The following is a 26697-nucleotide window of genomic DNA, read 5'->3' on the forward strand; positions in this document are numbered from 1 at the left end:
TGCCTCTGCCTCTGCCACTGCTGAGATTAAAGGCACCAACCTCTCAGCTTGTATCGGCTTTCTTGTTGCCAGTCTTCACTTAGTTGTTAGATATTCATTTGAACAAAATGTTTACGGGGCTTTCTTTTTTTTCTAAAGCTGTAAGGATAAAGTAATGAAGGACACAAGCTCCAACATGGAGAGGCTAGCAGTACAGAGGAGAAAAAAAGTCCACAAATACTTATTCTAGCCTGATGAATAATGAGAAACTCTGGTAAGGCATAAAGAAGTATAGGATAACAGGGATGAAAGTTAATGTCCCCCCTTAAGAGATTTGTCTGAACTACTCGCTGTTGAAATCTAGCGTCAATTTCCTAACAGGCTCATGAGGATGAAGAGGGTTGGGTAACACGTTTGGTACAGTACCTGTGACAGAGCAGGAGTGCTGCAGAGGAGGGAGACATTTCCCTTTACCTCAGCTGTGTTTGATATGGCTGATTAGTATTTTCTGACTTTAAATAAAGAATACTATCCAAGGAGTGCTCCTGTAACTTCCTGTGCCTGCTACTGGATTGGTAGCTTTTCTTTCTCTTAGACTTTTTTTCTTTTCCCAGTGTGCTTTTGGAGGAGGGGAAGATGAGGAAAACTAGTCTCTTGGGGATGCTTTCAGTCTTGGTTGATCTCTCTTTCATTTGCCCCTTACTGCTAGAACATACGATCCTCCATAGATTTCCCCTGAGCATTCTCACCCACATGTGCTGCTTCCATGCATCGTTCCCATAGGCCGACCATCTCTCTCCATGCATCTTTTTCTAGCCTTCATTTTGAGAGTTCTGCACTTTCTGCAGGACTCAGTAGGCCCAAGGCAAATGAGCTCTTTCCATCTCCCATGTCCCACCAGGTTGTGTAGTGTGTATGTTGAAAGGCATAGAAGTGGTGTATGTTGAAATGTGTAGAAGCGGTGTGTTTTTGAGTTTTGACCCTTATTGTTGAGCGTGGTATGTGTATGTTCAATTTTAAGAAAGACTCAGCCACATGTGTTGGCTACTTTGTAGGCTGGGAAGGGAAGTTACTGGGGCACAGGAATTGGAGGTGAACCTGGGCATTGTTATCAATACCCCATTCCTAAAATGCACCACAAAACAGTGTAATGAAAGGAACACTGAGGTAGACATTTTACTTAGGTTGTAGACCATTGAGTAACTAAGACTCTTGAATTTTTTTTCTGTATTGATTTTCCTAACTTTCAAATCAACTTCCCTTTTGCTTTCCATTCATCTGTTAATGACATCATTAGCCACCTGGCTATTCAGACTGGAATCACAGGAATAGTTTTTGACTTGTTCCTCTTCTTTTTACAGCCATTTGGTCATTCAGTCCTGTAGACTCTGTCTCATTTATTTGTTGTTGTTCAGGAGCGCTTTTCTTGTCCAAACGTTTGGATTATTTGTAGACTTCTGACTCTTGGATTTTTCTCTATTTGATGCATTTGCTGTTGTCTAAAGGTGTTCTTATTCTATATATATGTTTATATGTGAACATACAGTTTTTGTTTCCCTTTTTGAAACAGGATCGTAATATGTTGCCTTGGCTGACCTTGGAGCCATGGCCTCAAGTGATCCTCTTGCCTCAACCTCCCACGTAAAACATACCTGTAATGGACCTCTGCCTAAGTGACTTAAAGTTGAGGACATCCTGGGCTGTGGTAGTGCACGCCTTTAATCCCAGCACTCAAGAGGCAGAGGCAGGTGGATCTCTGTGAGTTCGAGGCCAGCCTGGTCTACAGAGTGAGTTCCAGGACAGCCAGGACTATACAGAGAAACCCTGTCTTGGAAAACAAAACAAACAAACAAAAAGTTGAGGACAGTTTTCCATTCCTGTGTTTGATTTGCAGGATGCTGCTGCGTGCAATGATTTCTAGACCTGACTGCACCTCAGGGTCTATAATGGCTTGCTTTGCTTTTCTAATCAAGAGTTTAGATAAGTACTACCCCCCTCCCCCACCACATTATTGTCCCTGGGATTCTGACTGAGGGTTTTCTTTGAGCTGATAGGTATTGTATAAATGTAACTAATGTAACATTGCTTGGGCTTGTGCCTTCCTCCCCTTTTCCATTTTTCCCATCAGAGCTCTTTTTAGTTTCAGAAGCAACTATTTTCAAGGATTTTTTTTTCTCTTCAGTTTTCCTGCGTAAAGATTCTTTTTATGACTGACCTGACAGCCAACCGGTGTCTTAGGAAAGGACCTTTGTAGGTTTTGGTTTACTTCCTTCTTTTCCTTCCCGCTTCCCTTTTTTTTTTCCCTTTGCCTTTTTCTTTTTTTCATAGGATCTTATTATGTAGCCTTGGCTGGCCTGGAACATGCTATGTAGACCATGCTGGCCTCACAGAGGTCTAGAAGTCTCCCTTCCAAAATAAAAGCTGTGCAGTACTACACCCCCTCCCTTGTTTTTTTAGTTACTGTTGCTTATTAGGTATGGTGTGGGGAGGAGGGGTATGTTTGTGCACATGCATGTGTTTGAGCAAGTGTCTATGTGGCTGCAGGTCTGAGGAGGAAGCTAGGTGAGAATGTTGGCTGTGTTCTATCCCTCTCTGCCTAACCCCTACCTAACAGGGCCTTTTTTTCTTTTTTAATTGTAAAATCTTTTTTGAGTTTTTTTTTTATTTTTTGAGATTATAAAATTCATAATTTCCCCTTCCCTTTCCTCCCAGTAAACACCCTCTTATATATCCTTGTGCACTTTCAAATTTATGGCCTCTTTTTCATTAATTGTTGTTACATACTCACACACATATATATTCCTAAATACATAAACACACCCTGCTCATTCTGTATATGACTTGTGTGTAGGTTGTTTTCAGGGCTGACCATTGGTGTGTAGGTTTTCAGGGCTGACCATTGGTGTGTAGGTTTTCAGGGCTGACCGTTGGTGTGTAGGTTGTTTTCAGGGCTGACCGTTGGTGTGTAGGTTTTCAGGGCTGACCGTTGGTGTGTAGGTTGTTTTCAGGGCTGACTGTTGGTGTGTAGGTTGTTTTCAGGGCTGACTGTTGGTGTGTAGGTTGTTTTCAGGGCTGATCATTGGTGTGTAGGTTGTTTACAGGGCTGACCATTGGTGTGTAGGTTGTTTTCAGGGCCGACCGTTGGTGTGGAGGTGGTTTCAGGGCTGACCGTTTCTCCTGCTCTTAGTATTCCCTAGTTTCCTGTAATTGCTCCTTCAGGTTGAGGCCCCCTGGAGAGCTGTTGGTCACCGCCAGGGTGTGTGCGCCACTATTTCACCCTGACTGTGTTACCGTACCGTACTAGTTGATGTGGTTTATAACGGTCAGAGCTGGGTAGGACTGGTGGTTGCTTCCCTCCTTTGGAAGCTTGCATGGTGCCTTATGGTACCAAGAAAGCTAGTCTTCAGGGAGGAGGCTTTCTGGTCAGCTTGGGCCCTGTGTCTGAAGTACATGGTGTTTTCACTAATAGGAGCTTGTCTTCCACCTCTAGGGGGTGGGAGAGCAACCGAGGGTGATAGCAATAGCCTATAATGTTCTGGGAGTCTCTTGGACAACCCTGACAACTGAAAAGAGGGCTTCTCCTGCTTGGTATTGGGTCTTTATTAGATGGTTTTTGGTTCTTGGAGGAACATTGTGAGCCCAGATGAGGAAATTTGATTTAAACTGTATGTGTGTATTTATATACAGACTTAATTATATTACAGTTTTTGTTTTGTTTTTAGGTAGCTTGTTAGTAGTGTGATTTCTTTTCAAGCACTCTTGTTTATGGTGGTTTCACCCTCCTGTCCTTTGTCTGTATTGATCTCCCCCTCCCTCCCTAGTTAGAGCGCTGCTCTATTTTTCCTCTCCTCTCCCTCAGATCACTTGTTCTCTGGTACACCCCTGTCTACTGCTTCCCCACCCCAGCCAGGGTGCCTTTTCACCTTCCTGGGTTCTGCAGTCACCCTAGTCTGCGTGCTCATCTGAAGCTTTGGAGCGATGAGCCTTAGGTGAGCGGGAACACGTGGCGGTTGAGACCGGGACTCTAACTAAACCGAAGCCCACCATCTCGACCAGCTGGCCGGCCACTGGGCTCCCTGGATCACTCAGTGCTGGTGTGTAGGCCCGCACAGCTTTTAATGGGTGCTCATGCGTGCACAGGATGAAGCTTTGAGCCATTTCCCCGGGCACCTCGTTATCATTTACAATTATATTTACTTTCAGAGCAAATGGGGATTTATTAAGGAAAAGTGAGGAAACTCCAGAGGATGAGAGAGGTTCCAAGGGAGGAATACCCTTCTCTTTTAAAATAAAGCCTGTTCGGTAGCCAGGTTGGCCTAAAACTCATGATCCTTCGGCCTCGGTCTTCTGAACGCTGGAGTTACAGGTGTGCTGTACCACGCCTACCCTAGTTGAAGTTTCTCTCCCTTTCCTCCATCAGACTGTGAGGTTGGGGCTGGAGAGACAGCTCGGGGGGTGACAAAGTGCTTGCCATGTGAGAATGAGGACTTGAGTCCAAACCCTCTTGTAGTTTAAAACCCTGGGTAAACACAGCCAAGAGTCAAGAATGGTGGAGATGTTGTTGTAATCCTTATGCCCAGCCAGAATACTCCAATTTACTAAAGTTGTCTAAGGGAGCCGGGGAGGTAGCTTGGTCACTAAAGTGCTTTATGTACACAGTGGCCTGATTTCATTCCAGGGTCCCACATAAAATAGCCAGGCTGCACATACGTGTAATCTCGTGGGGACATGGAAACAGGCCCTGGCCCTGGGGCTCCCGGCCAGCTTATCCTACTTGGCCAAGTGCCAGGCCAGTGAGAGACCCTATCTCAAAAAACAAGGCGCACAGCTCCTGAGTGATGACACTTGAGGTACCTCTACTCTCTGTATGTACGCACACACATGTGTGACCACATTCACATGTACATACACACACAACTATGAAGTGTTGCTGTGGTTTTGGTGTTGTTTTTTTCCTTGTTTTTGAGATGGTCTCACTATGTAGCCCTGGCTGGCCTTGAGTCTGCAGAGACCCACCTGCCTCTGTGCTAGGATTAAAAGCGTGCATCACCACACCTGGCTTACGGTGTTAGCTTTAATGTTAAGATTTTAACTTTGAAAAACCCTGAAAACCGCCAGGCGGTGGTGGCACACACCTTTAATCCCAGTAATCGGGAGGCAGAGGCAGGCAGATCTCTGTGAGTTCGAGGCCAGCCTGGGCTACAGAGCGAGTTCCAGGACAGACTCCAAAGCTACACAGAGAAACCCTGTCTCGAAAAACAAAACAAAACAAAACAAAAACAAAAACAAAAAACCCTGAAAACCAGTTATTTTAGCTAGGTGTGGTGGCACACAACTGTATTCAGGTAGAGGTGTGAGGATTGTTCCAAGTTCCAGGCCATCCTGGTCTACATAGAGAGTTCTAGGGCAGCCAGGACTGTATAGTGAGTGAGATTCTGTGGTGTATGATAGGTAATTTATCTTCTGAAATTAACAAGAGAGCTTTGTCTGTATTAATCTGATGTTAATATATTGATTTGGAATGAAGACATTTTTATGCTGGCACAATTCATGGAGCATTAGTAGGTATTTAATGAATGGATGAATGAGTACAAATTACACCTAGCTGGATTCCTAGTTTATATAACTAATAGCATAAACTCTGTATTTTACAAAGAAGCTTATTGGAAAAGTTTTCTTCTTGACTTGAAAAATAAAATGTGTAAGTGTGCACTAAGTATACATGTGGGCAAACAAACCCTCTACACATAAAATTAAAATAAGTACATCTTAAAAAATTAATACTCACTGCCAGGTGTGGTGGTGCATACCTGTAATCCAACAGTTAGGAGTTGGGGAGGAGATCAGGAGTTCAAGGTCTTTAGGTATATAATGGGCTCTAGACCAACCTTGGATACATTAAAGGCTGCTTCAAAAAAAACCAGACAGACAGACAAAAAGTGGTGTGTTGTGGTGTGCATTTATAGTCCAAAACTCAGCCCCTCACTGTAATCCATTTCCAACTGAGTCATCTGCCAGCCTTAACTATGATTCTTATCCCAATCAGTTTACCTGAAATGTCCAGTTTGAATCAGGCTTCCAATGAATCTGCAGCATTGTGTAGCCACCACCATAGTGAGTTCTAGAACATTTCCATCCCCCCAAACACCATACCCACTCGCAGTCCCTTCCCATTTTATTTCCCTGAGCCACAGTGGATCTACACTGTTTCTGTAGATGTGCCTACTGTGGGTGTTTTGTAAGGGAAATGGTAGTATCAGGTCTTCTGTGACTGCTGTCACCATCTGTACATAATGTGTTCAAGAGTTATCCGTGTTGTAGCATGTTCTGTACTTCATTTCTTTTTATTGTCTATTAATAGCCAGGTATATGGCTCTCCCACATTTTACTTAGCCATTCATCAATTGAGGGGATATTTGGGTTGTTTCTATTTTTTAGCTATTATGAATAATGATGTTGTGACTGATCATGTTTTGTTTTTACATATATCTTGTATTCTCTTGGATAAATATGTTGGAGAAGAACTTCAGGGTCTTTTCTTTCTCTCTACATAGCCCTGGCTGTCCTCAAAGTCAGAGACCTGAGACCTTCTGTCTCCCAAGTGCTGAGATTAAAGGCATATACCACTTCTTTTTTGTTTTTCTAGAGACAGGGTTTCTCTGTGTAGCTATGGTGCCTGTCCTGGATCTTGGTCTGTAGTCCAGGCTGGCCTTGAACTCACAGAGATCCGCCTGGCTCTGCCTCCTGAGTGCTGAGATTAAAGGCCTGCACTACTGCCGCCTGGCCACTTTTTTTTTTTAATTGAATTTTATTATTTTACTTTTGGAACCATGGCTCACTAACTGAGATTGGCCTGGAACTTGCTATTAGCCTAGGCTGGCCTGGAATTCATGATTCTCCTGAAGTCTAGATTTTTATAAAGAAAATATTTGTAAAGTGTGCTGCTAAAGGTACGTGGGTAAGATGGGCATGTTGTTCAGTTAGTAGAGTAAGCATCTATCTGGGCTGCGGGAATCCCTGAGTTCAATTTCCAGCACCATGTAATCTTTGTTCTTGGGAGGTGGAGGGAGGCAGATCAGAAGTTCAAGGTCATCCTTGACTTCACAAGTTCAAGGCAGCCATACATGAAACCTGCCTTAAGATAAATAAATAATAATTTTTTTTTAAAAAAGAAAAATACTTATATAAAGAAGGGTGTGTTGGAAAATGTCACATTTGTTTCTTCTTCTCCTCCTCCTTTCTTCTTCCTCCTTCTCCTCCCTCCTTCCCTCCCTCCCTCCCTCCCTCCTCCTCCTCCTCCTCCTCCTCCTCCTCCTCCTCCTCCCCCTCCTCCTCCTTCTGCCATGGTGGTGTGTACCTTTAATCCCAGCCAGATCTGTGTAGAGAGACTGTCTCAAAAACAAAAAAGAGCTATAGTACAAGAAATTGGATTTTTTTTTTAAAATATATTCTTGCCTGTCCTAGAATTTGTTATGTAGCCCAGGCTGGCCTTAAACTCACAGATACCCACCTGCCTCTGCCTCCCAAGTGCTGATATTAAGGGTGTGTGCCATCATGCCCATCTAGATTCATTGAGAAAATTATTTTTTATTTTGTGTGTCCTTGAGTGTTTTACTTGCATGTATGTATGTGTACTGCATACATATGTGCCTGGTACCTTGCCGAGGTTGGAAGAGGATGTGGATCCCATGGACCTGGAGTTACAGATAGTTGTGAAGCACCATGTGAGTGCTGGGAATCAAACCCAGATCCTCTGGAAGAGCAAGAGTTCTTCACCTGTGAGCTGTCTCTCCAGCCCCCCAGATCCATTTTTAACTTTTATGATGTCACTTTAAGCAGTCCCTGCGGTGTCACAGATGGACTGTGTCTGCTGGTAGCAGTGATGAAAGGAGAGAACCGAAACACCACTCCTTCCCTGGGGAGTACTTACTTCATTGATTCAGCTTGCTGGGTATGGGACAAGAAATAAGTCTTGACCCTTCCATGAAGTAGTTGCTCTTTGAGGTTAAACAACCATGTAACTGTTAAAAAACAAAACAAAACAAAAACCTTGGTTAAGGTAAGTAACACTTTTTTCATTTTCATCATGGCAGCAATAATTTAAAATTTTAATTTAAATTTTTAATTTTTTTGTTTTGTTTTTTCGAGACAGGGTTTCTCTGTGTAGCTTTGCGCCTTTCCTGGATCTCGCTCTGTAGCCCAGGCTGGCCTTGAACTCACAAAGATCGGCCTGGCTCTGCCTCCCGAGTGCTGGGATTAAAGGTGTGCGCCACCACCGCCTGGCTTAATTTGAGATCTTAAGTAAATGAAGCCCTGCAATTTTAAATTTTTTTTTAAGACAGAGTCTCACTGATTCACCCTGGCTGACTTCAACTCACAGAGACCCATCTATCTCTGTCTCCTCTGCTGGATTAAAGGTCTGTACCACCATGTCCAGCTTTAATTTTTTTAATTATTTTTAAAATCTAGACAGTGTTTCAGAGATCTCCTGTCCTGTTTCCCAAGTGCTGGGATTAAAGGTGTGCACCACCACACCTGGAAATAATAATTATTTTTAACTTGTAAATTACTAAATTTTGCTTGAGTTGGAATATAATGTTTACTAATTACTCAGCCTGAGATATCTCCTTTCTATTATTAGATCCTGAGTTCATTTCCTCTTCCTACATCTTTAACTCCCCTAAGCTCAGTCTCTTAAGTCTCCCTGTGGCAGATACATCAGCTATTTTCTCACTGTTTTCCTTTTGAATTAACTTTTTTTTTTTTTTTGTTTTTTGTTTTTTTTTTTTGTTTTTCGAGACAGGGTTTCTCTGTGTAGCTTTGCGCCTTTCCTGGAACTCACTTGGTAGTCCAGGCTGGCCTCGAACTCACAGAGATCCGCCTGGCTCTGCCTCCCGAGTGCTGGGATTAAAGGCGTGCGCCACCACCGCCCGGCTGAATTAACTTTTTTATTCTGTTTTTATGTTTATGGGTTTTTTTTTTTTTTTTTTGCCTACATGTATATCTGTGCACCACATGCATGCCTGGTACCAGGAGAGGGCATCAGATTCCCTAGGACTGGAATTACAGGCAGTTGTGAGCTGTGCTGTGAGCTGCCATGTGGGAACTAGGACTTGAACCTGGGTCCTCTGGAAGAGCATTTAGTGCTGTTACCTACTGAGCCATCTCTTCCAGCCCCCCCTTTTTTTAAAGAATTTATTTTTATTTTATATGTGTATGAATCTGTGTGAATGTTTGCCATTTTTGTGAGTACCGATGTGTGTGGGTCCCAAGAGGGTGCCTGATTCCCTTGGAACTGGCTTTACGAGCAGTTGTGAGCTGCTTTAAGTGTGAACTGGGAATTGAACTCAAGTCCTCTGGAAGAGCAGTAAGTTTGAATTGCAGAACCATCTCTCCAGCTGGTTTTTCTTTTCGTCTTTTCCTCTATCCTTCCTTCCCTCCTTCTCTCTCTCTCTCTCTCTCTCTCTCTCTTTCTCTCTCTTTCTCTCTCTCCATCCTTCCTTCCCTCCTTCTCTCTCTCTCTCTCTCTCTCTCTCTCTCTCTCTCTCTCTCTCTCTCTCTCTCTCGAGATTAGGTCTCTTTAGCCCTGCCTGTCCTGGAAAACTTATGTAGACAGGCTGGCCTTGAACTCACAGAGCCTCTGCCTCTGGAGTGCTGAGATTTAGACATGGGCCACTATGCCCAGCTTATTTTTGTCTTATTTCTAGTATCTTGTATACTCTGCAAAAATGGGATCAAGTCTAGATAATCTCAAAAGGGCTGTGTAGTTGGAAGTTTTCCTACGTCCTGTCCAGGCCACAGCCACTCAGACCCAAGTAAACACACAGAGGCTTATTAATTAAAACTGCTTGGCCATTAGCTCAGGCTTACTACTGACTAGCTCTTACATTTAAACTCAGCCCTTTTCTGTTAATGTATATGTTGCCACGTGTATGTGGCTTTAACTGTGTGTCATTACATTCTACTCCCTGGACGATGGGCTGGTGTCTCCTCACTCAGCCTTCCTCTTCCCAGAATTCTCCTTGTCTGCTTATCCTGCCTATACTTCCTGCCTGGCTACTGGCCAATCAGTGTTTTATTAAACCAGTGTACAAAAGTGTTATCCACAGCAGGGCTGCCAGCATAATTATTTTGAGCAGTTATCTTTTGGTTAATATAGTTTATATTGGACTGTTTTCAAGCCTTTAAAACTGCTATCCCTTCTGTATCGTGCTTGCTCCTGACTTGAATGCCTTGTCACCACCCCTATGGCTTTCCCATGTTGCATTTCTGCTCTTCTCTTTCACATCCCACCTGTTTAGTTTGCCGATATTTCAGAGTCAAATTTTGATAAAGCCTATCTTGTTTAGCTTAGCCTAATTTTGTTTTTCCTTCTGTGATTACTGTGACCTCTTATTGCTAGGTTTACTTTACTAGTCATTTGTCAGGATTCTCCAAAGAAATGGACCAATTTATTTATTATTATTATTACTATGTGTGTAGAGACAGGTATTTATTGTAGGAATTAGCTCAGACAGTTATGGATGCTGACAAGTCTAAAGTGGGGCAGGAGTTGTTGGCAAGTGGCAGGCTTATGCTGCAGTTGCAGGCTAGTGAAGTAATTGCAGTCCAAAGGCTAACGTGACAGGCTGAAAATCAAAGACTCGGGAGCTCATTTTCTACTCTGTAGTTAGGCCAGAGGAATTTGTTTTGGCATTTATTCTGCTGTTCATTCATATACCTTGCCTTACCAGCTAGTAAGTAAAGCATGTTGAGGCAGGCAGTACAATCATATTTACTTACCTCTGTGTGTTCTGTCATCCTGACATGGAGCAGTATATCCGTATACTTTTATAAAGCTATACCTTTTTTTTTTTTTTTTTTTTTTTTTTTCAAGACTGTCCCATGTAACTCAGTCTGGCCTCCAACTCATTCCTGTTCCTCCTGCTCCCCTGTTTTCAAGTGCTGGGACTTCAGAAGTCCCATGCCTGGCTTAAGAGAAAGGATTTTTGAGGTTACTGTATTTTGGAATTAAGAAATCAAGAAATCAGCCGGGCAGACCTTTTAATCCCAGCACTTGGGAGCTAGAGGCAGGCCTGGTCTACAGAGCGTCGAGTTCCAGGACAGCCAGGGCTACACAGAGAAACCATGTCTTGGAGAAAAAAGAAATCAGGAAATCGCTTTAGAATGGGGAGAACAATTGTTTCCTTGCTGGTTAGGGGAATAAAATGAAGTAATGTGATTTATTTTTGAGACAGGGTCTCAACTGTGTAGCCTCGGCTGTTCTGGAACTCTTTATAGACCAGACTGGCTTCTAACTCATAGAGGTCTGTTCTGAACTCCAAGTGCTGGAATTAAAGGTGTGTGCCAGTGGAGTAATTTAATGGGTGACTGTCATGTAATTAATTTGGCTCAGCAGTTGATTTGTTTTGTGCTAGAAAAGTTAAGTGATTTATGAATTAAGGTAAGTTTTCCTTTTCCTTTTTCTTTTTTGCTTAAGAGTAAGATTCAGAATAGCCCGGAGTTCTGTGATGTGGGAATTAAGACCATTTCTGGAGAGTTCGAATCCCCTTTTATTTACAAGTGGACACAGTGTGTCATTCAGTTACACATATTCATGAGCATGTGCCAAAAAGAGAGCAAGATTAACTAAAGATCAACAGATATTGACATTTTAAATCTGACCACTTATGTCTAAGCTTCTCTAATTAGATATTTAAATGGAATTAAATGAAATTAAATATTACCCATTAAATGGATAATATTTAAATAAAATTCTCTAATTAAATATTTAAATTTAAATATTAAATGGAAGATATTTAAATCGTAACCAAATAGCCATTTTACCTTTCCAACATGCATGTATTAAAGTTGCAGGTTGGGGCAATAGAAATTAAAAATACTTTAATTTGAATTAAATATTCTTTTTTCTTCAGTTAGGAGTTAATGAGAAAATAGTTTTCAGTTAACGTTTTCTTTTCTTTCCTAGAGTTCTCATAAGTACATCTTAAAGCCTTCAAGATGGTTCTAGCAGATCTTGGAAGAAAAATAACGTCAGCATTACGCTCATTGAGCAATGCCACCATTATCAATGAAGAGGTATGAAAATGCAGTGTAAGATACATGTGCTGGTACATTGTTACTAGGATTAGAGAGCTGGACTAAGTGATGTCCTTTAGAGTTGTGATTTAATTTGATGTAGATTTAATAACTGTAAATACGCTATAACATTAAGGAGTGCTTTTTATTGAAAATTCAACTACCGTGTTACCTTTTTTTTTTTAACTGAAATTTATTTTTAATTATGTGTATGTCTGAGTGAGGTTGTATGCGTACCAGTGCAGGTGCCCAGGAGGCCAGAAGAGGTTAGGTATGGGAGCTCAAGTTTCAGGGGGTTGTGAGGTGCCCAAGTGCTAGGAATCAAACCCGGGTCCTCTGGAAGAGCAGCAAGGGCTCTTAACCGCTGAGCCATCTCTCCTGCCGTTATTTCATCTTACTAGTCAGAGCTTAAAAAGCAAAACAAAACAGGAAAAACCTACCTTTAGTGTGTGTGTATGTATACATACATACATACACACATATATACATACACACACACACACACACACACACACACACACACACACACACCACAAACAAAACGGTGTAGCTTTTGAAATACTTGAATCGGGAAATGTAGTTTGCTGCTCTGTCTCAACATAGAACTAAGACTTCTTGGGCTTCTTTCTCCTTGGTAGACATGTGCTTACCTGTTTTTTTTCTGTATCTTTCATTCAGCATTCTTCATATAAAAGAGGAGCATTTTTGCCTTAGTGTGGAGGCATGTACTGTAGGGAGGGTGAGGCAGGTCAAGCCAGGGAGGCAGAGCTTTTCTCCCTTACTTCCTCAGAGAAGGTTTTTCAGCTGATTCTGATGACAAATCATAACTGAAACCATGATCATATCTGAAATAGTCTTTCTGGATTTATAGGGGTTTTTAAAATTTATTTATTTATTTAATTTTATGTGTTTTTAAACTTTTGTGTGTTTTTAATTTTATGAGTATTTTGCCTGTTTGTATGTCTATGCAGCATTTATGTGCCTGATACACAAAGGTCAGAAAAGCGTATTGGATCCCCTGGAACTGGGGTTATGGATGATTGTGAGTCACCATGTTGGTGCTGGGAACCTGTCTTAGTTACTTGTCTATTGCTGACCAAAATAACTTTCTTAAAAAAGGAAGTGTTTAGCTGGGTGATGGTAGCACACGCCTTTAATCCCAGCACTCAGGAAGCAGAGCCAGGTGGATCTCTGTGAGTTCAAGGCTAGCCTGGGCTACAGAGTGAGTTCTAGGACAGCCGGGAGTACACAAAGAAACCCTGTCTCAAAAAACCAAAAAAGAAAGAAAGTTTAATTTGGGGCTCACAGTTCTGACCATCATGGTGGGGAGCATGGCAGTCAGGGAGACATGCACTGGAGCAGTAGCTGAGAGCTTACATCTAATTTACAGGCATAAAGCAGAGTCAGACGGCCTGCTGTGGGCCTTTGCAACCTCAGAGCTTATGGCCCAGTGACATAGCTCCTCCACAAGGTCACACCTCCTCCACAAGGGCACACCTCCTCCACAAGGGCACACCTCCTCACAAGGTCACACCTCCTCCACAACAGCCCACAGCCCACCAACTGGGAACCAGACATTCAAATATATGAGCCACAGAACTGAACTTGGATCCTTTGGAAGAGCAGAAAGTACTCTTAGCCACAGAGTTAGCTCTCCAGTTCAGTGGTATTAATAGTTTTTAAGTTGAAGATACTATGTCTCTCACTCTCCTATCTACTCAATGGCTTGTTGCCATTGTATCTTACTGATTTGTTATTTGAAGGCAGATGATTATAGTCCATGGTATTCTTTCTAGTTTGTAGTAACAATGAAAAAATTCTAAGTTTAGCTGGGCAGTGGTGGCGCACGCCTTTAATCCCAGCACTAAGGAGGCAGAGGCAGGTGAATCTCTGTGAGTTTGAGTCCAGCCTGGGCTACAGAGTGAGTTCCAGGAAAGGTGCAAAGCTACACAGAGAAACCCTGTCTCGAAAAACCATAAAAAAAAAAAAAAGTTCTGAGTTTCACGTTAGAATCCCTGGCTAAAGGTCCCGCTTTAGCCATTTCATAGTTATGTGATCAAAATGTGAGTGAACCCTATAAGGTACAAAATGTGAACGTAGCATTTAATTAAATGAACTAATACATTAAAACTATTCTAAGCCGGGCAGTGGTGGCGCATGCCTTTAATCCTAGCACTCGGGAGGCAGAGCCAGGTGGATCTCTGTGAGTTCAAGGCCAGCCTGGGCTATCAAGTGAGTTCCAGGAAAGGCGCAAAGCTGCACAGAGAAACCCTGTCTCGAAAAACCAAAAAAAAAAAAAAAAAAAAAAAAAAAAAACCAAAAAAAAAAAAACAAAAAAACCCAATTCTAAGTTGAGATGGCTCATCCATTAAAAACTAAGCTCATGACCAAAAGTTTTCTGTGTTTGAAGTTTCAGGAAAAATTCTAATACAGAATTTAATAATCAGTATTTTAAAAAACTAATGAAATGAAATAATTTTAAGACTGTCTTACTTAGAAATTACTTAGACTATTTAACAGAAATGGAAAGTTAGTTCAGATTTTTCTTTACTGGAAGAGAATCTTTTCCCCTAATTTCCTCCGTGAAGGTTTCTCTAATAATTCCTACTAATATTAAATCACAACTTAAGTTGTTGCTTAGTCTTACAATCCACAATAACTAAAACAAGAGCTTTCTGAATAACAACAAGCACCAAAACTACACAGAGAAACCCTGTCTTGAAAAAATCCAAAAACAAAAAGAATAAAATTGTTATGATTACTACTTGGTTATTAATACCTGTGCAAAACTAAATGCCATGGCTTATTTTGATAGAATGACTGGACATTTAATATTTTCTCTCCAAAGGTAATTAAAAATCTTTTCTCACCTCCAGTAGTGTGGTATTACTATATCTTTATTAAGCTACGGTGGTACATGATACCTGATCAACTGTTGTTTTTATGTTGCTGAAGTAAAACATTAAGCATATTTCAATTTTATTTATTTTCAGGTATTAAATGCTATGCTAAAAGAAGTATGTACAGCATTATTGGAAGCAGATGTTAATATTAAATTAGTGAAGCAACTGAGAGAAAATGTTAAGTAAGTTGAATTAATTGTGTAAAAAAACAGGACAAACCAAGTTTGGTTTACTGGGATTGAGGAGGTGACTAGGAAAGCTTGCTTTATCATGAAATACTTTTATACAGCACTGGAATGCTACAGAACTCATGTGTCAGAAAACTGCCTGTGGAACAGGGTGTGATGGCTCATGCCTGGGAGACAGAGGCAAGGGAAGTTCTGAGTTCAGCTAGCTTCAGTTCTCTATGAGTCTCGGGTCAGCCTTGGCTGGAAGAGTTAGATGGAGGGAAGGAAGAGGACTGTGTATTTCCATAATGGTGGCTCAGTGAACAAAGATAACTTCATCTCGTTGTAGATTTTCTTCTGTCTTCTTTATTTGGTGGGTTCAGTCATTTACTATAGCTAAATGGGATACAACATTAATGTAAAGGCTTTTTAACAATTCAGTTTTTTCATGAAATTGTGGTAAGATTACCTGAGTCAGTCTTCTTCATGATTGAAGAATCATATTCTCTTTTGTTCTCCATTTTTGTTTCTCTGTCCTTGTTTGAAGGAGTACTGTGTGGTCTTTGGGAGAGGCATGTGGGTGGGCATCTAGAGCGTGTAGGCACCTCTGATAACTTCCTGAATCCCAGTGCTAGCATTCCTTCTGTCTGCGTTGATAGTCTGGGAGGGATACAGAACTACGAGCATTTAAGAACTTAGAAGTAGAAAGTCAGTGTGATTTTCTGTGTATAACGTTTACAAACTTCAAGAAAAATAAAATTAATATTTGTAGTGATAGCCAGAGAAATTACTACTTATGCATTGAACTGAAAGCCTTGAAAAACTATCTAGTATTTTATGATATAATTCTTTGTGGTATAATCTTATGGATCTGTAATAATTATATGAATGTCAGTTAGATCATTAATATGAATGATTGAGTACTCAACGTTCTGTGAGATAGAAATACTTTCAGATTATCTTAACGGACTTTTCTTCTTACCCCAATTGTCACTGTTATGAAGGTCTGCAATTGATCTTGAAGAGATGGCATCTGGTCTGAACAAAAGAAAAATGATTCAGCATGCTGTATTTAAAGAACTTGTAAAGGTAAAAGTGTATCAAGAGTATGATTCCATCAAACACAGCTTTTGAGTCCCTTCTACATTCTCCTCCATTCTCTGTATATCATGGCAGAATCAGTCAGCTGTCTGTTTTTACTGAATAATTTCTAAATTTTTTCTTCCTCCCACACACTAAAACAGGAAGGCAGAGGCAGGTGCATCTCTATGAAATTGAGCTAGTCAGCCTACATATTGAGACTGTCTCATGCAACAAACAAAAAGACAGTAAGAACAACTAAACTATATTATTAGTGACTGTACACTTTACCAGCAAACACTTAAAATACCAGCTTTCACTTAAGTCCTTCATAAAGCTGTAGATAGTAATTGTATTAAATTGTGACTGTTGACTATGTGTATGTCTTTTTAAGGTTCTGTGGATGAAATGGGAAGTATATGTTCTGTGCTGTACTCTCAAAGCCTCTTAAAGCTCAGCTCAGTTGCAAACTGAAGTCTCTGCTGCCTGCAGAGAACACCATTTTATGTAAATGAGCAATTAGCATATAATCTGGTTATTCTGACCTGGATTTAATTTGGCAGAATTATTTCCCAAAGGAAGTGAACTTGTCACTTTAAGGAAAATAACTGACAATATTATAGCTGGTAATAAAATTCAAGATAAAATTATATGTGAAAATATATGACCCTTTTTCTGATGAAATTAGTACTGATATTAAGTCAAGGTTTTTAATGTTAAATGAGTAATAATGTGAGGTTTACATAACTCAGTAAACTAGTGTTTTAAGTGACTAAATGCATGGTGTTACAGAATCTTGGACTAGAATAGATAATACCTATGCTAAGTATAGGGTCAGGTCAGTACAGGAGACTGGAGGTTTATATGGTTTCAGATTACACATTGCAGCTCTCCCTTACAAATGAGTGTGTTCATAAAGGATTTTCATACTAAAAGGTTGGAGACTTGTTTCAGAGTGTAGGAGGAAGAGAAGATAGATTTCTAAAATGTTCAGCAATAATAGACAGCTGAGTTATGCTGCCAGGAGGTATGTAGAACAGAGGTGAACGTAGGGCAGCCTTTCTAGACTGAAAAGATAATGGGAGAAAGGGAAGTGGGTTTGGTGTAAGACAGGTTTTTCCCATTTTAGAAGTTGTTCCAAAGTTGTGTAGATGTTTGGAAAAGGGATAGGAAAGTGTGTTGTGATTTCTTTTCCCTTCTCTTTACCAGTCTTCCCTGAAACTCATGTATACCTGGATGGTACTGTCTAGATGAGTGTGGCAGACTTCCTCATAGGGGTTTTAGATATCCTGAACCACAAAGTCTCTGTTGCAACTCTTCAGTTCTGCTTTTGAAATGCAAAGACAGTAATGAGTGGATATAGCTGTGTTCCACTAGAAGTTTATTTCACCCCAGGTTTGACGGTTCACCCTGTAATCTGAGCAATCAGGAGCTGCAGCAGCAGTTCTAGAGCAGCCTGGGTTACAGAATGAGAGCTTGTTTAAGCCAAATAATAACAGTAATAATGGTAATAATTTAGTTTGTAAGCCTCTGGTCTGGTATTAATAATAATAATTAATAATAGCTAATATTAACTATGATTATGGAGTTATCATGTGCAAATAAGTATTTCAGGCTCTGAATAGACTTAAATTTGAATTATGTTTTTGAACAAACTTTTAGAATGCCTTATACTTGGAAAGCATGGTAGTGTGTGCCTGTAACAACAACAGCAATAATAATAGTATAATACAAGGACTTCAAGAGATAGGAGGAAGAGGAGGAGGATCAGGAGTATTTGGCTAGCCTCAGCTACATAGTGAGTTCAAGGCCAGACGAGGTAACATGAGACTCTGAAAAATGAAACAAAACCACATACTCCCTGTATTTGTTTGGGAACTGTCCTGTGCGACTCTTTCCCATTGACCCATTGCTATAAAATTCCCTTTTTCACCCTTGCTTCCTTTAGGAAATAGTTTTATAGATCTTTAGGCATTAGAAACTTTAAATATTTGAATTAGAAGGTGTCTTCATTACCATTTATCATTTTGCTTCATATATACATTTGTGAAATTGAACATAAATACCAGTATGGAAGCCTCTAGACACATGGTCATTGAGCACTTGTAATGTGTCTAGCTAAACTGTAAAGTTATTTGAGCAGGAAATACACACTAATTTAAATACAAAGAGGGAGATGGTGATAAACAGAAATGGCAAAATGCCTGCCTTGCTGTATGAAGCCCTCGCTCTATCCCGACCAAAATTAGCTTTAATTTAATTAAACTTTTTCTTTTCTTTCTTTCCTTTTTTTTTTTTTTTTTTTTTTTTTTTTTTGAGACAGGGTTCTTTGTGTTGTTCTGGCTGTCCTGGAACTCAATCTGTAGACTAGGCTGGCCTTGAACTCACAGAGGTCTGTTTGCCTCTGCCTCTTGAGTGCTGGGGTTAAAGGCGTGTGCCACCACTGCCAGGCAACTTTTTCTTTTTAATTGAAAAGGAAAGACAAATTTAAAAAGTATACACTGGCTGGAATTGAAGACTTGGTATATGAGAAAAGAAATATGAAATATCTCATATAGATGGCATGCTGAAATGATAACATTTGGGTAATAAAAATGTATAAGGCTAAATAATAAAGTATTTTATTGTTTATTTTGTATATTATGAAAAACCCTCAAAACTACATTCATTCATTCATTTATTTATTGTGTGTGTGTCTGTGTCTGGCAAGTATGTACCATGTTCAGCAGCTTAAGGGAGTTGGCTGTTTCACTCCATCATGTGGGTCTTTTATTTATTTTGTGTGTGTGTGTGTGATGTGTGTGTGTCAGTCTGTCTTGTCTGTCTGTCTGTAGGGAGTTGGCTGTTTCCCTCCATCATCTGGGTCCTGTTCTTTTCTTTTCTTTTCTTTTTCTTTCTTTCTTTCTTTCTTTAATTAATGTGTGTGTGTGTGTGTGTGTGTGTGTGTGTGTGTGTGTATGTGTGAGTCTGTCAGTCTGTCTGTGTAGGGAGTTGGCTGTTTCCCTCCATCGTGTGGTTCCTTGGGATTGAACTCAGGTTGTCATGTTTGCTAATCACCTTTGCCTGTTGAGTCATTCCACTGACCCCCAAATTTGAAGTTTGTATGGGGTCCACAGGTACATTTGTTTTACATTTGTGTAGTTGTGATACAGATTGTGATGTAGACAAACTCCTTACCTCTAAATTGCTTTGATGTGAAAGGCCTGAGTATGACTTCAACATGGCAGTATTTTATAAAAGTCTTCAATTTCCCTCTGCATGAAGGGGCTAGTACAGTTGTCTAAGAGTGTTGGGGTTATGGTGCTTTTTATAACATCGTAGGATTTTTGAATGTCCCGTGTTAGTCCGACATTTTTATCTTTGGTCTCCAGCTTGTAGACCCTGGAGTTAAAGCATGGACCCCGACTAAAGGAAAACAGAATGTGATCATGTTCGTTGGCTTGCAAGGGAGTGGTAAGACGACGACATGTTCAAAGGTAAATGCACTGAAAAGTGTCTGTGTAAGATGTGTTTGTACAAAGTTTCAATTTCGAGCCAAGCTATCTGTTGTTTCATAGTTTTGTTACTCAGTGTGACTTCTCTGCTTTTGTAATATTTTTGTAGGACATAGAGTAGACTCCTATAGTCTCCTGTGATATTTGTCAGAATGTTAGACTTGTAAGCCAGGGGTGGAGATGCTCACCTGTAGTCCCAGACTATTGTGGAGTTGGGAGGATCAGGAGTTCAAGCTCTTCATCAACTACATAGTGAGTTTGAGGTCAGCCTGAACTGTATGAGACCACCTCAAAACAAACAGTGAAAAATAATGTTAATTCTGGTTCTTTTGAAAAAGAAAAGGCAACTCCTGTCCTTAAGGAATGTAAGTAAGCCAGATGTAGTGGAGGAAGGCCGGTGGATCTTTGTGTTGAGGCCAGCCGTTCTGTAGTTATTTCCCGGCCAGCCACAGCTACTGGAGAGAAAGAGAGGGTGTAGGACAAGGAGAGCTTGCATGCACACAGTGATTTTTTTTAATTGAAGAAAACAAGGATATGGACTTTCCCTTGTGACACAAAATTTCCCTTTGAGTGTCCCACTGTTTATGATATTGCCTTTTATCTTACATATCCTTATGTTAATTTTTCATTTCTTATATGACCCTCTTGTCTATGATTGGGTTCCCCACAAGTGTTAGAGCCATGTTATAGTTTAAGGGCAGGGGTGATGGTTATTTAACAGTGATTATTGCTGCCCCATTACCTCACGTTTGTTGAATGAGAATTAGGATTTAAACTCTTTGCTATACATCAAAATATTTAATATTACATTTAAGAGAATTATGAGCAATTTTACTTTACTTCTTAGATAAATAAGATTAAACAAAAGTTATATATAAAATGATTTGTTTTCTGATACTTTATTTTTAATCTTCCTTTCCCAGTTAGCATATTATTATCAGAGAAAAGGTTGGAAGACCTGTTTGATATGTGCAGATACATTCAGAGCAGGTAGTGTGTTGAAATTAAATTTTTCTTTTTCTTTTTGTATTTTTATTGTCACATTTGAGGCTTCATTACTTCTTTATCTCTTAGGCGCTTTTGACCAGCTAAAACAGAATGCCACCAAAGCAAGAATTCCATTCTATGGAAGGTAGGTTACTATCTTTTTTACTTTTGGTTTTTTGACTTTTTGAGATTCAGTCTCAGTTTTCGTTCACTCTGACCTGGAAAACTCTAGCAGTCCAGGTAATCCTTTTGTAATCCTTGTAATTACAATTGTAATTCTTTTGTCTCAGTCTTCTGGGTGCTGGACTCACAGGTGTGTGCCACCATACGTGGCTTCCTTTTTTAATTCTTTATCATTTAACAGTATGTAGTCAGGGCCTGACAACCTGAGTGTGACTCCAGGAAGCATGGTGGAAGGAGAGAACCAGCTTCGTAAGGTTACCCTTTGACCTCCACATATGTGCTGGCACATCCATGAGTGGGTGTGCTCCCATGTGTACGTGTGTGCACACACACCTACGAAAGTATATCTTTAAGTAACTAAAATGAGGTATATAGTAACACACCTAATTAGCACTTTTAATGCTTTTTATTATCATTTACCATATAGATTTTTATAGGAAGATCAGTTATTTTACATTAAAATGAGTCTCTTGACAGCTGTCTTAGTTAGGGTTACTGTTTCTGTGATAAAACACCAAAGGCAACTTGGGAGGAGAAAGTCTTTATTTGGCTTACACTTCCAAATGGTAGTCCATCATTGAAGGAAGTCAGGGCAGGAGCTCAGAAGGGCAGGAACCTGGAGGCAGGAGGCCATAGAACCCAGACCCACAAGCCCAGTGCTCTTATGCAGGCATTTTCTCAGTTGAGGTTCTTTTAATAACTCTAGCTTGTGTCAAGTTGACATAAAACTAGCCAGCACAACTGCTTTGTACATCAGTTCCTACAGCAGTGGTTAAATGGATTGCATAAATTTGTCAAAACTCATCAAATGGGGACTGGGCAGGTAGCTTATGGAATGAGTACTTGCCTAGGATATACAAGGCCCTGAGTTTAATACCTAGGTCCCCCCCACAAAAAAAACAAAGCAACCCCCCCACCAAAAAAAAAAAAGGACCAATTCTCACTAGAATGAATACAGTGGGGACTGATGAGATGGCTCAGCAGGTAACAGCACTTCAGCAAGACGGGCAACCCGAGGCCCATCTCCGGGACCTTGATGGTAGAAAGAGCACCTGTTCCTTTAAGCTGTCCTGTGACTCCACAGGTGCACCATGGTTTAGTCATGCTTATACACATACACATAGAGAAGATTAAAGAAGTAGATACAATAACAAAAACTGAACACAGTGGCACACTTTATTGTATCATTTGTTAGAAAGAGGAATTGAGTTTTAGAATGATAATTACTGCAGTTTTTTATGTAACACACTATCTATATATATGTAGTCATTGTCACTTTCTCTTTGGTTTTTCGAGCCTTGGCTGTTCTAGAACTCACTTTGTAGACCAGGCTGGCCTTGAACTCACAGAGATCCGCCTGCCTCTCTCTCCCAAGGGCTGGGATCAAAGGCATGTGCCACCACTGCCAGCTCATTGTCATTTTCTATGAAGAAACATTTTCAATCATGTTTCCTTATGCATTTACAAATTTTAGTTGTATGGCTATAATCTTAGTATTTAAGATGATGAGGTTATAGCCAGGCATGGTGGCGCACGCCTTTAATCCTAGCACTTGGGAGGCAGAGGCAGGCAGATCTCTGTGAGTTCTAGGCCAGCCTGGTTTACAAAGCACGTTCTAGGATAGCCAGGGCTGTTAGATAGAAAAACCTTGTCTCAAAAAAACAAACAAACAAACAAAAAAAAGAGTGGGGGGAGATGCTGAGGTGAGAATTATCATGAGTTTAAGACTATACAGAGCTATATAGCTGATAACAGGTTAGCCAGGGCTGCATAGTGAAACCTTATCTGAAAAAATAATTAATTGATTAATTAAATAATGTCTAGTAATGCTAATAGCTGTCATTTTGATTTTAATTTATTTATTCTCTGTGTGTGGGTGTTTTGCTTGCATATATGTTTGTGCAGCACATGTGTGCCTGCCTGGTGCTCTGGTGCTCTTACAGGCTAGAAGAGGGTGTTAGATCCCTTGGAACTGGAGGTAAACATGGTTGTGAACCATGCTTTGTGGGTGCTGGGAACTGAACCTGGATTCTCTGGAAGAGCAGCCAGTGCTCTTAACTGCTGTGCTATTTCTCCAGTCCCTGTTCTTTATGTTTTTTAAAAGAAGTATTTATTTTGTTTCAGGTGTGTTTAATACTAACATACCAGATAAACCTTAAATGTTCAACCTCCATCTATATAGTAGATGATGTCATCATGATGGGGTGCTGTGCAATCTAAAAGTATTGTTTCACAGGAGTATTTAATAAGTTCATAAAATGTTAACAAAATGTTATTAAATGGAAAAGCAGATATAATATGCTTTGTAGCATGACTTCACTTATTAAAGAAGATTTAAAAATGCTTAAGGAAGCAATTCAGAAAAAACATGCATTGGAATTATGTAGACTTTTGTAGGAAAGTTCAGTGGTGCCTCCTGATGCCAAAGAAATGGCTTCTGGTCTTTTTACTTGTTAGGAATATCTTCTTCTAAATTGAAAATACACTATTTTTGCTTTTTCAGACTAGATTAAAATAAACTTACAATTCCCAGGTAAATAGCATTTCGATGTTTTCCCATCCTAATGTTGTTAAATCAGTTGTTCGTATTCAATAGCTACACAGAAATGGATCCTGTCATCATTGCATCTGAGGGAGTGGAGAAGTTCAAAAATGAAAATTTTGAAATCATTATTGTTGATACAAGTGGTCGGCACAAACAAGAAGATTCTTTGTTTGAAGAAATGCTTCAAGTTTCTAATGCTATAGTAAGTAGCTTTCCATGGAACACCACTTAAAGGACTTCAATTTAACTATGAAACCTGATAGAGTTTTTGGTGAATATAAGTTACTCCTTGCCTATAAGACATCTATTAAGTAATTTATTTCTGTTTTGGGGACCTATAACTCTGTGATAAGGACAATGTCATCATTTTTGGTCTTTAGTATAGAAAAAATATAATGAAAAATTAAGAATTAACCTTAAATAATTGTTGATTTTTTTTCTCATTACCTAAATTCAGTAGAAACAATTATTTTGAAGATTTTTTTCAAAATGAAACATTAATATTGTCATTTAGTGTCTCCTTTAAAGCTCCTAAAAGATGGAGCTGAGTGTGGTGGCACACGCCTTTTATCCTAGTACTTGGGAAGCACAGATGGATCTCTGTGAGTTCAAAGCCAGCCTGATAACATTAGCTAGCTCTAGGCTATCCAGCCAAGGCTACACAGTGAGACCCTGTGTGTTCGTCACTGTTCTATTGCCGTGAAAGAGACACCATGATTAAGGCAGCTTTTATAAAGGAAAACATAATTGGAACTGGCTTACAATTTCAGAGTCCATTACCATCATGGTGGGGATATGGTGGCACACAGGCAGACATGGTGCTGGAGAAGGAGCTGAGGATCCTACATCCAGATCTTCAGGCTGCAGAAGAGAGCAAGCCTCTGGGACTGGCCTGGGCTTTTGAAACCTTAAAGCCCACTCCCAGTGACACACTTCCTCCAACAAGGCTGTACCTACTCCAACATGGCCACACCTACTAATCCTTCTCAAGTAGTGCCATTCCCTATGGCAAAGTATTCAAATAAGTGAGGCTTTGGGGGCCATTCTTACTGAAACCTCCACGCTAAAACAAAAATAAAATTATGGAAATAATGTAGCGGTAAGAAGCAGCTCAACACCTGTTGCATACATTAGAAATTCATGTTTGGTTGTCGGGATGTTGTCAATAATTCTTTGGTTAGTGATTGGTACTAATTAGTGTCTTTTTAGTGCTACTGTCATATTGACAAATGGGAACAGATAAGGGACATGTCCTCAGTCTGTTACTGATTCTGAATACACCCTTCCACTTTGTGCTTTTTCTGATTTACTTTTACTGTTCCTTTGCCTTCAGTATCTAAAGGTGTTTGCATAAACTCCTCCTCCTCTTCTAGTTCTTCTCCTCCTCCTTCCTCATCTTTTGTCCTCCTCCTCCTCCTCCTCCCTCCTCCTCCTTTCTCCTTTCTTTTCTTTTTCTTTATTTTTGAAGCAGACCCCAGGTAGCCCTGGGTGTCCTGGAACTCACTCTGTAGACTAGGCTGGGCGATACTCAGAGATCCGTCTGCCTCTGCCTCCCAAGTACTGGGATTAAAGGCATGTGCCACCACCTCCAGGCAGCTTTTCTTCTTTATTCAGGCCTCAGCTCAGAATAATTTCTGAAGATGCTACCATATTTTCTTCTATATATAATGGACTCAAAGGTTTTCTTACTATCTCTTTATCAAGCCCTATATGCCACTTAATTCACGGTGCTCCTTCCCTCAGTCAGTATTTATTAAATAATATTTATAGTAAGCATTCTGTACATGCTCATGGTGACCTTTAATTAACACCAGTATGAACAAGTCTTTTTTTATTCATTCTTTCTAGCAACCGGATAACATTGTTTATGTGATGGATGCATCCATTGGACAGGCTTGTGAGGCCCAGGCGAAGGCTTTTAAAGATAAAGTAGACGTAGCTTCAGTAATAGTGACCAAACTTGACGGCCATGCGAAGGGAGGCGGCGCTCTGAGTGCGTGAGTATCGCTCGGTTGGAGCGTCGCTGTTGTGGTCGTTAAAGCCTTTGCCCTGCAAATCGTTTGATGTGTGCCCTGGGATCGTGTGTGTGTGTGTGTGTGTGTGTGTGTGTGTGTGTGTGTGTGTGTTTGTTTCTTACTCTGCTTTTAAGACCATCTTAGTAATGAATCGATATGACGCATAAGAGAGATTTAAGTAGAAACGGTTTTGGAGCCTGTCTGATACAGTTCTAACTAGTGAAAAGAAACTTGAATTTTATACCTTTTGTCTGTTATCTTTGAAAAGTCTTCTGGATATTTGTTTTCTTTGTTGAGGTTATTATTATTATTATTTTTTTTTCTGTGTAGAGTTGCTGCCACAAAAAGTCCAATTATTTTCATTGGTACAGGGGAGCATATAGATGACTTTGAGCCTTTCAAAACACAGCCTTTTATCAGCAAACTTCTTGGTAAGTTCAGTGTGGGATTACAGAACCATCTCTGAAATAGTATGGATCTTAAAGTGCTGGGGACCAGTGTGCTGCTGCCTGCATCCCCAGCCCTCTGTCCTCCTCTTTTCTGTGGTTAGAATGGTAAAGTGAGTTCCTGGATGCAGAGCTTTTTGGAGGAGTTTGAGCACATACTACAGAAATACATAGTTAGAGTAATAGAAGTTGTAATGATAGTAAAACTTTTCTGTCCTCTTAAAGTGGTATAGTGAGTGAGCGTGGAGTTAGGAGATCACCCCTGGACTGCTTTCCCTGACCTACACCTTTGCTTCCTCCTCAGCTTCAGTTTCTTTCATGTAGAGTATAGTAGATTATTGAACCAACCTTGTACACGATTCCATGTTTCAGTGTGCTCTGCATCATGTGAAGGTGAGCATGTTATCAGCTGTTCATTTTCCGTGTGGTGTCTTGTAGGTATGGGTGACATTGAAGGACTGATAGACAAAGTCAACGAGCTGAAGCTGGATGACAACGAGGCGCTCATAGAGAAGCTGAAGCATGGTATACTGTAGCAAACAGCATGTGATCTCAAGTGTGCTTCCTTCCTTCTGTCTTCCTTCCCTTTTGTGGTGCTGAGGATTGAACCCAGGGCTTTGTGCATGCTAGAAGTGCTCTACAGCTCTCTACCTCCCAACCCATTGCTTTTTGGAGAGAGATCTTACTGTGTAGCTGAAGCTGGCTTCGGACTTCTGAGCCGCCTGCTTCTGCTTGGATTATAGGTGTGCGCTATCGAACTTTTTCTTGATTTCTTTTTCTCTTCTTTTTAAAAAGTTGGATGTAAGGCGAGTCAATTTGC

General features: G+C 40.3%; 1 protein-coding gene across 3 annotated transcripts in view; it reads left to right on the forward strand.

Annotated features, from left to right (window-relative positions):
* The window catches only part of LOC131924505 (signal recognition particle subunit SRP54), a 68097-nt gene that overhangs the window by 817 nt on the left and 40583 nt on the right, over positions 1-26697 (forward strand). Inside the window, exons 1-11 of one of the 3 annotated variants that reach the window (XM_059279825.1) lie at positions 7905-8038; positions 11948-12057; positions 15051-15142; positions 16132-16216; positions 19579-19683; positions 20625-20691; positions 20776-20833; positions 23468-23618; positions 25265-25413; positions 25762-25862; positions 26316-26402. In XM_059279825.1, coding sequence (XP_059135808.1) covers positions 11980-12057; positions 15051-15142; positions 16132-16216; positions 19579-19683; positions 20625-20691; positions 20776-20833; positions 23468-23618; positions 25265-25413; positions 25762-25862; positions 26316-26402 — 973 coding nt within the window. In that variant the 5' untranslated portion in view covers positions 7905-8038; positions 11948-11979. Of the gene's footprint in view, positions 1-7904; positions 8039-11947; positions 12058-15050; positions 15143-16131; positions 16217-19578; positions 19684-20624; positions 20692-20775; positions 20834-23467; positions 23619-25264; positions 25414-25761; positions 25863-26315; positions 26403-26697 lie in introns of those variants that run through there. The other 2 variants (XM_059279822.1, XM_059279823.1) reach the window with 2 other exon arrangements.

The sequence above is a fragment of the Peromyscus eremicus genome, chromosome 14, assembly GCF_949786415.1.
Source record: "Peromyscus eremicus chromosome 14, PerEre_H2_v1, whole genome shotgun sequence".
Classification (NCBI taxonomy): domain Eukaryota; kingdom Metazoa; phylum Chordata; class Mammalia; order Rodentia; family Cricetidae; genus Peromyscus; species Peromyscus eremicus.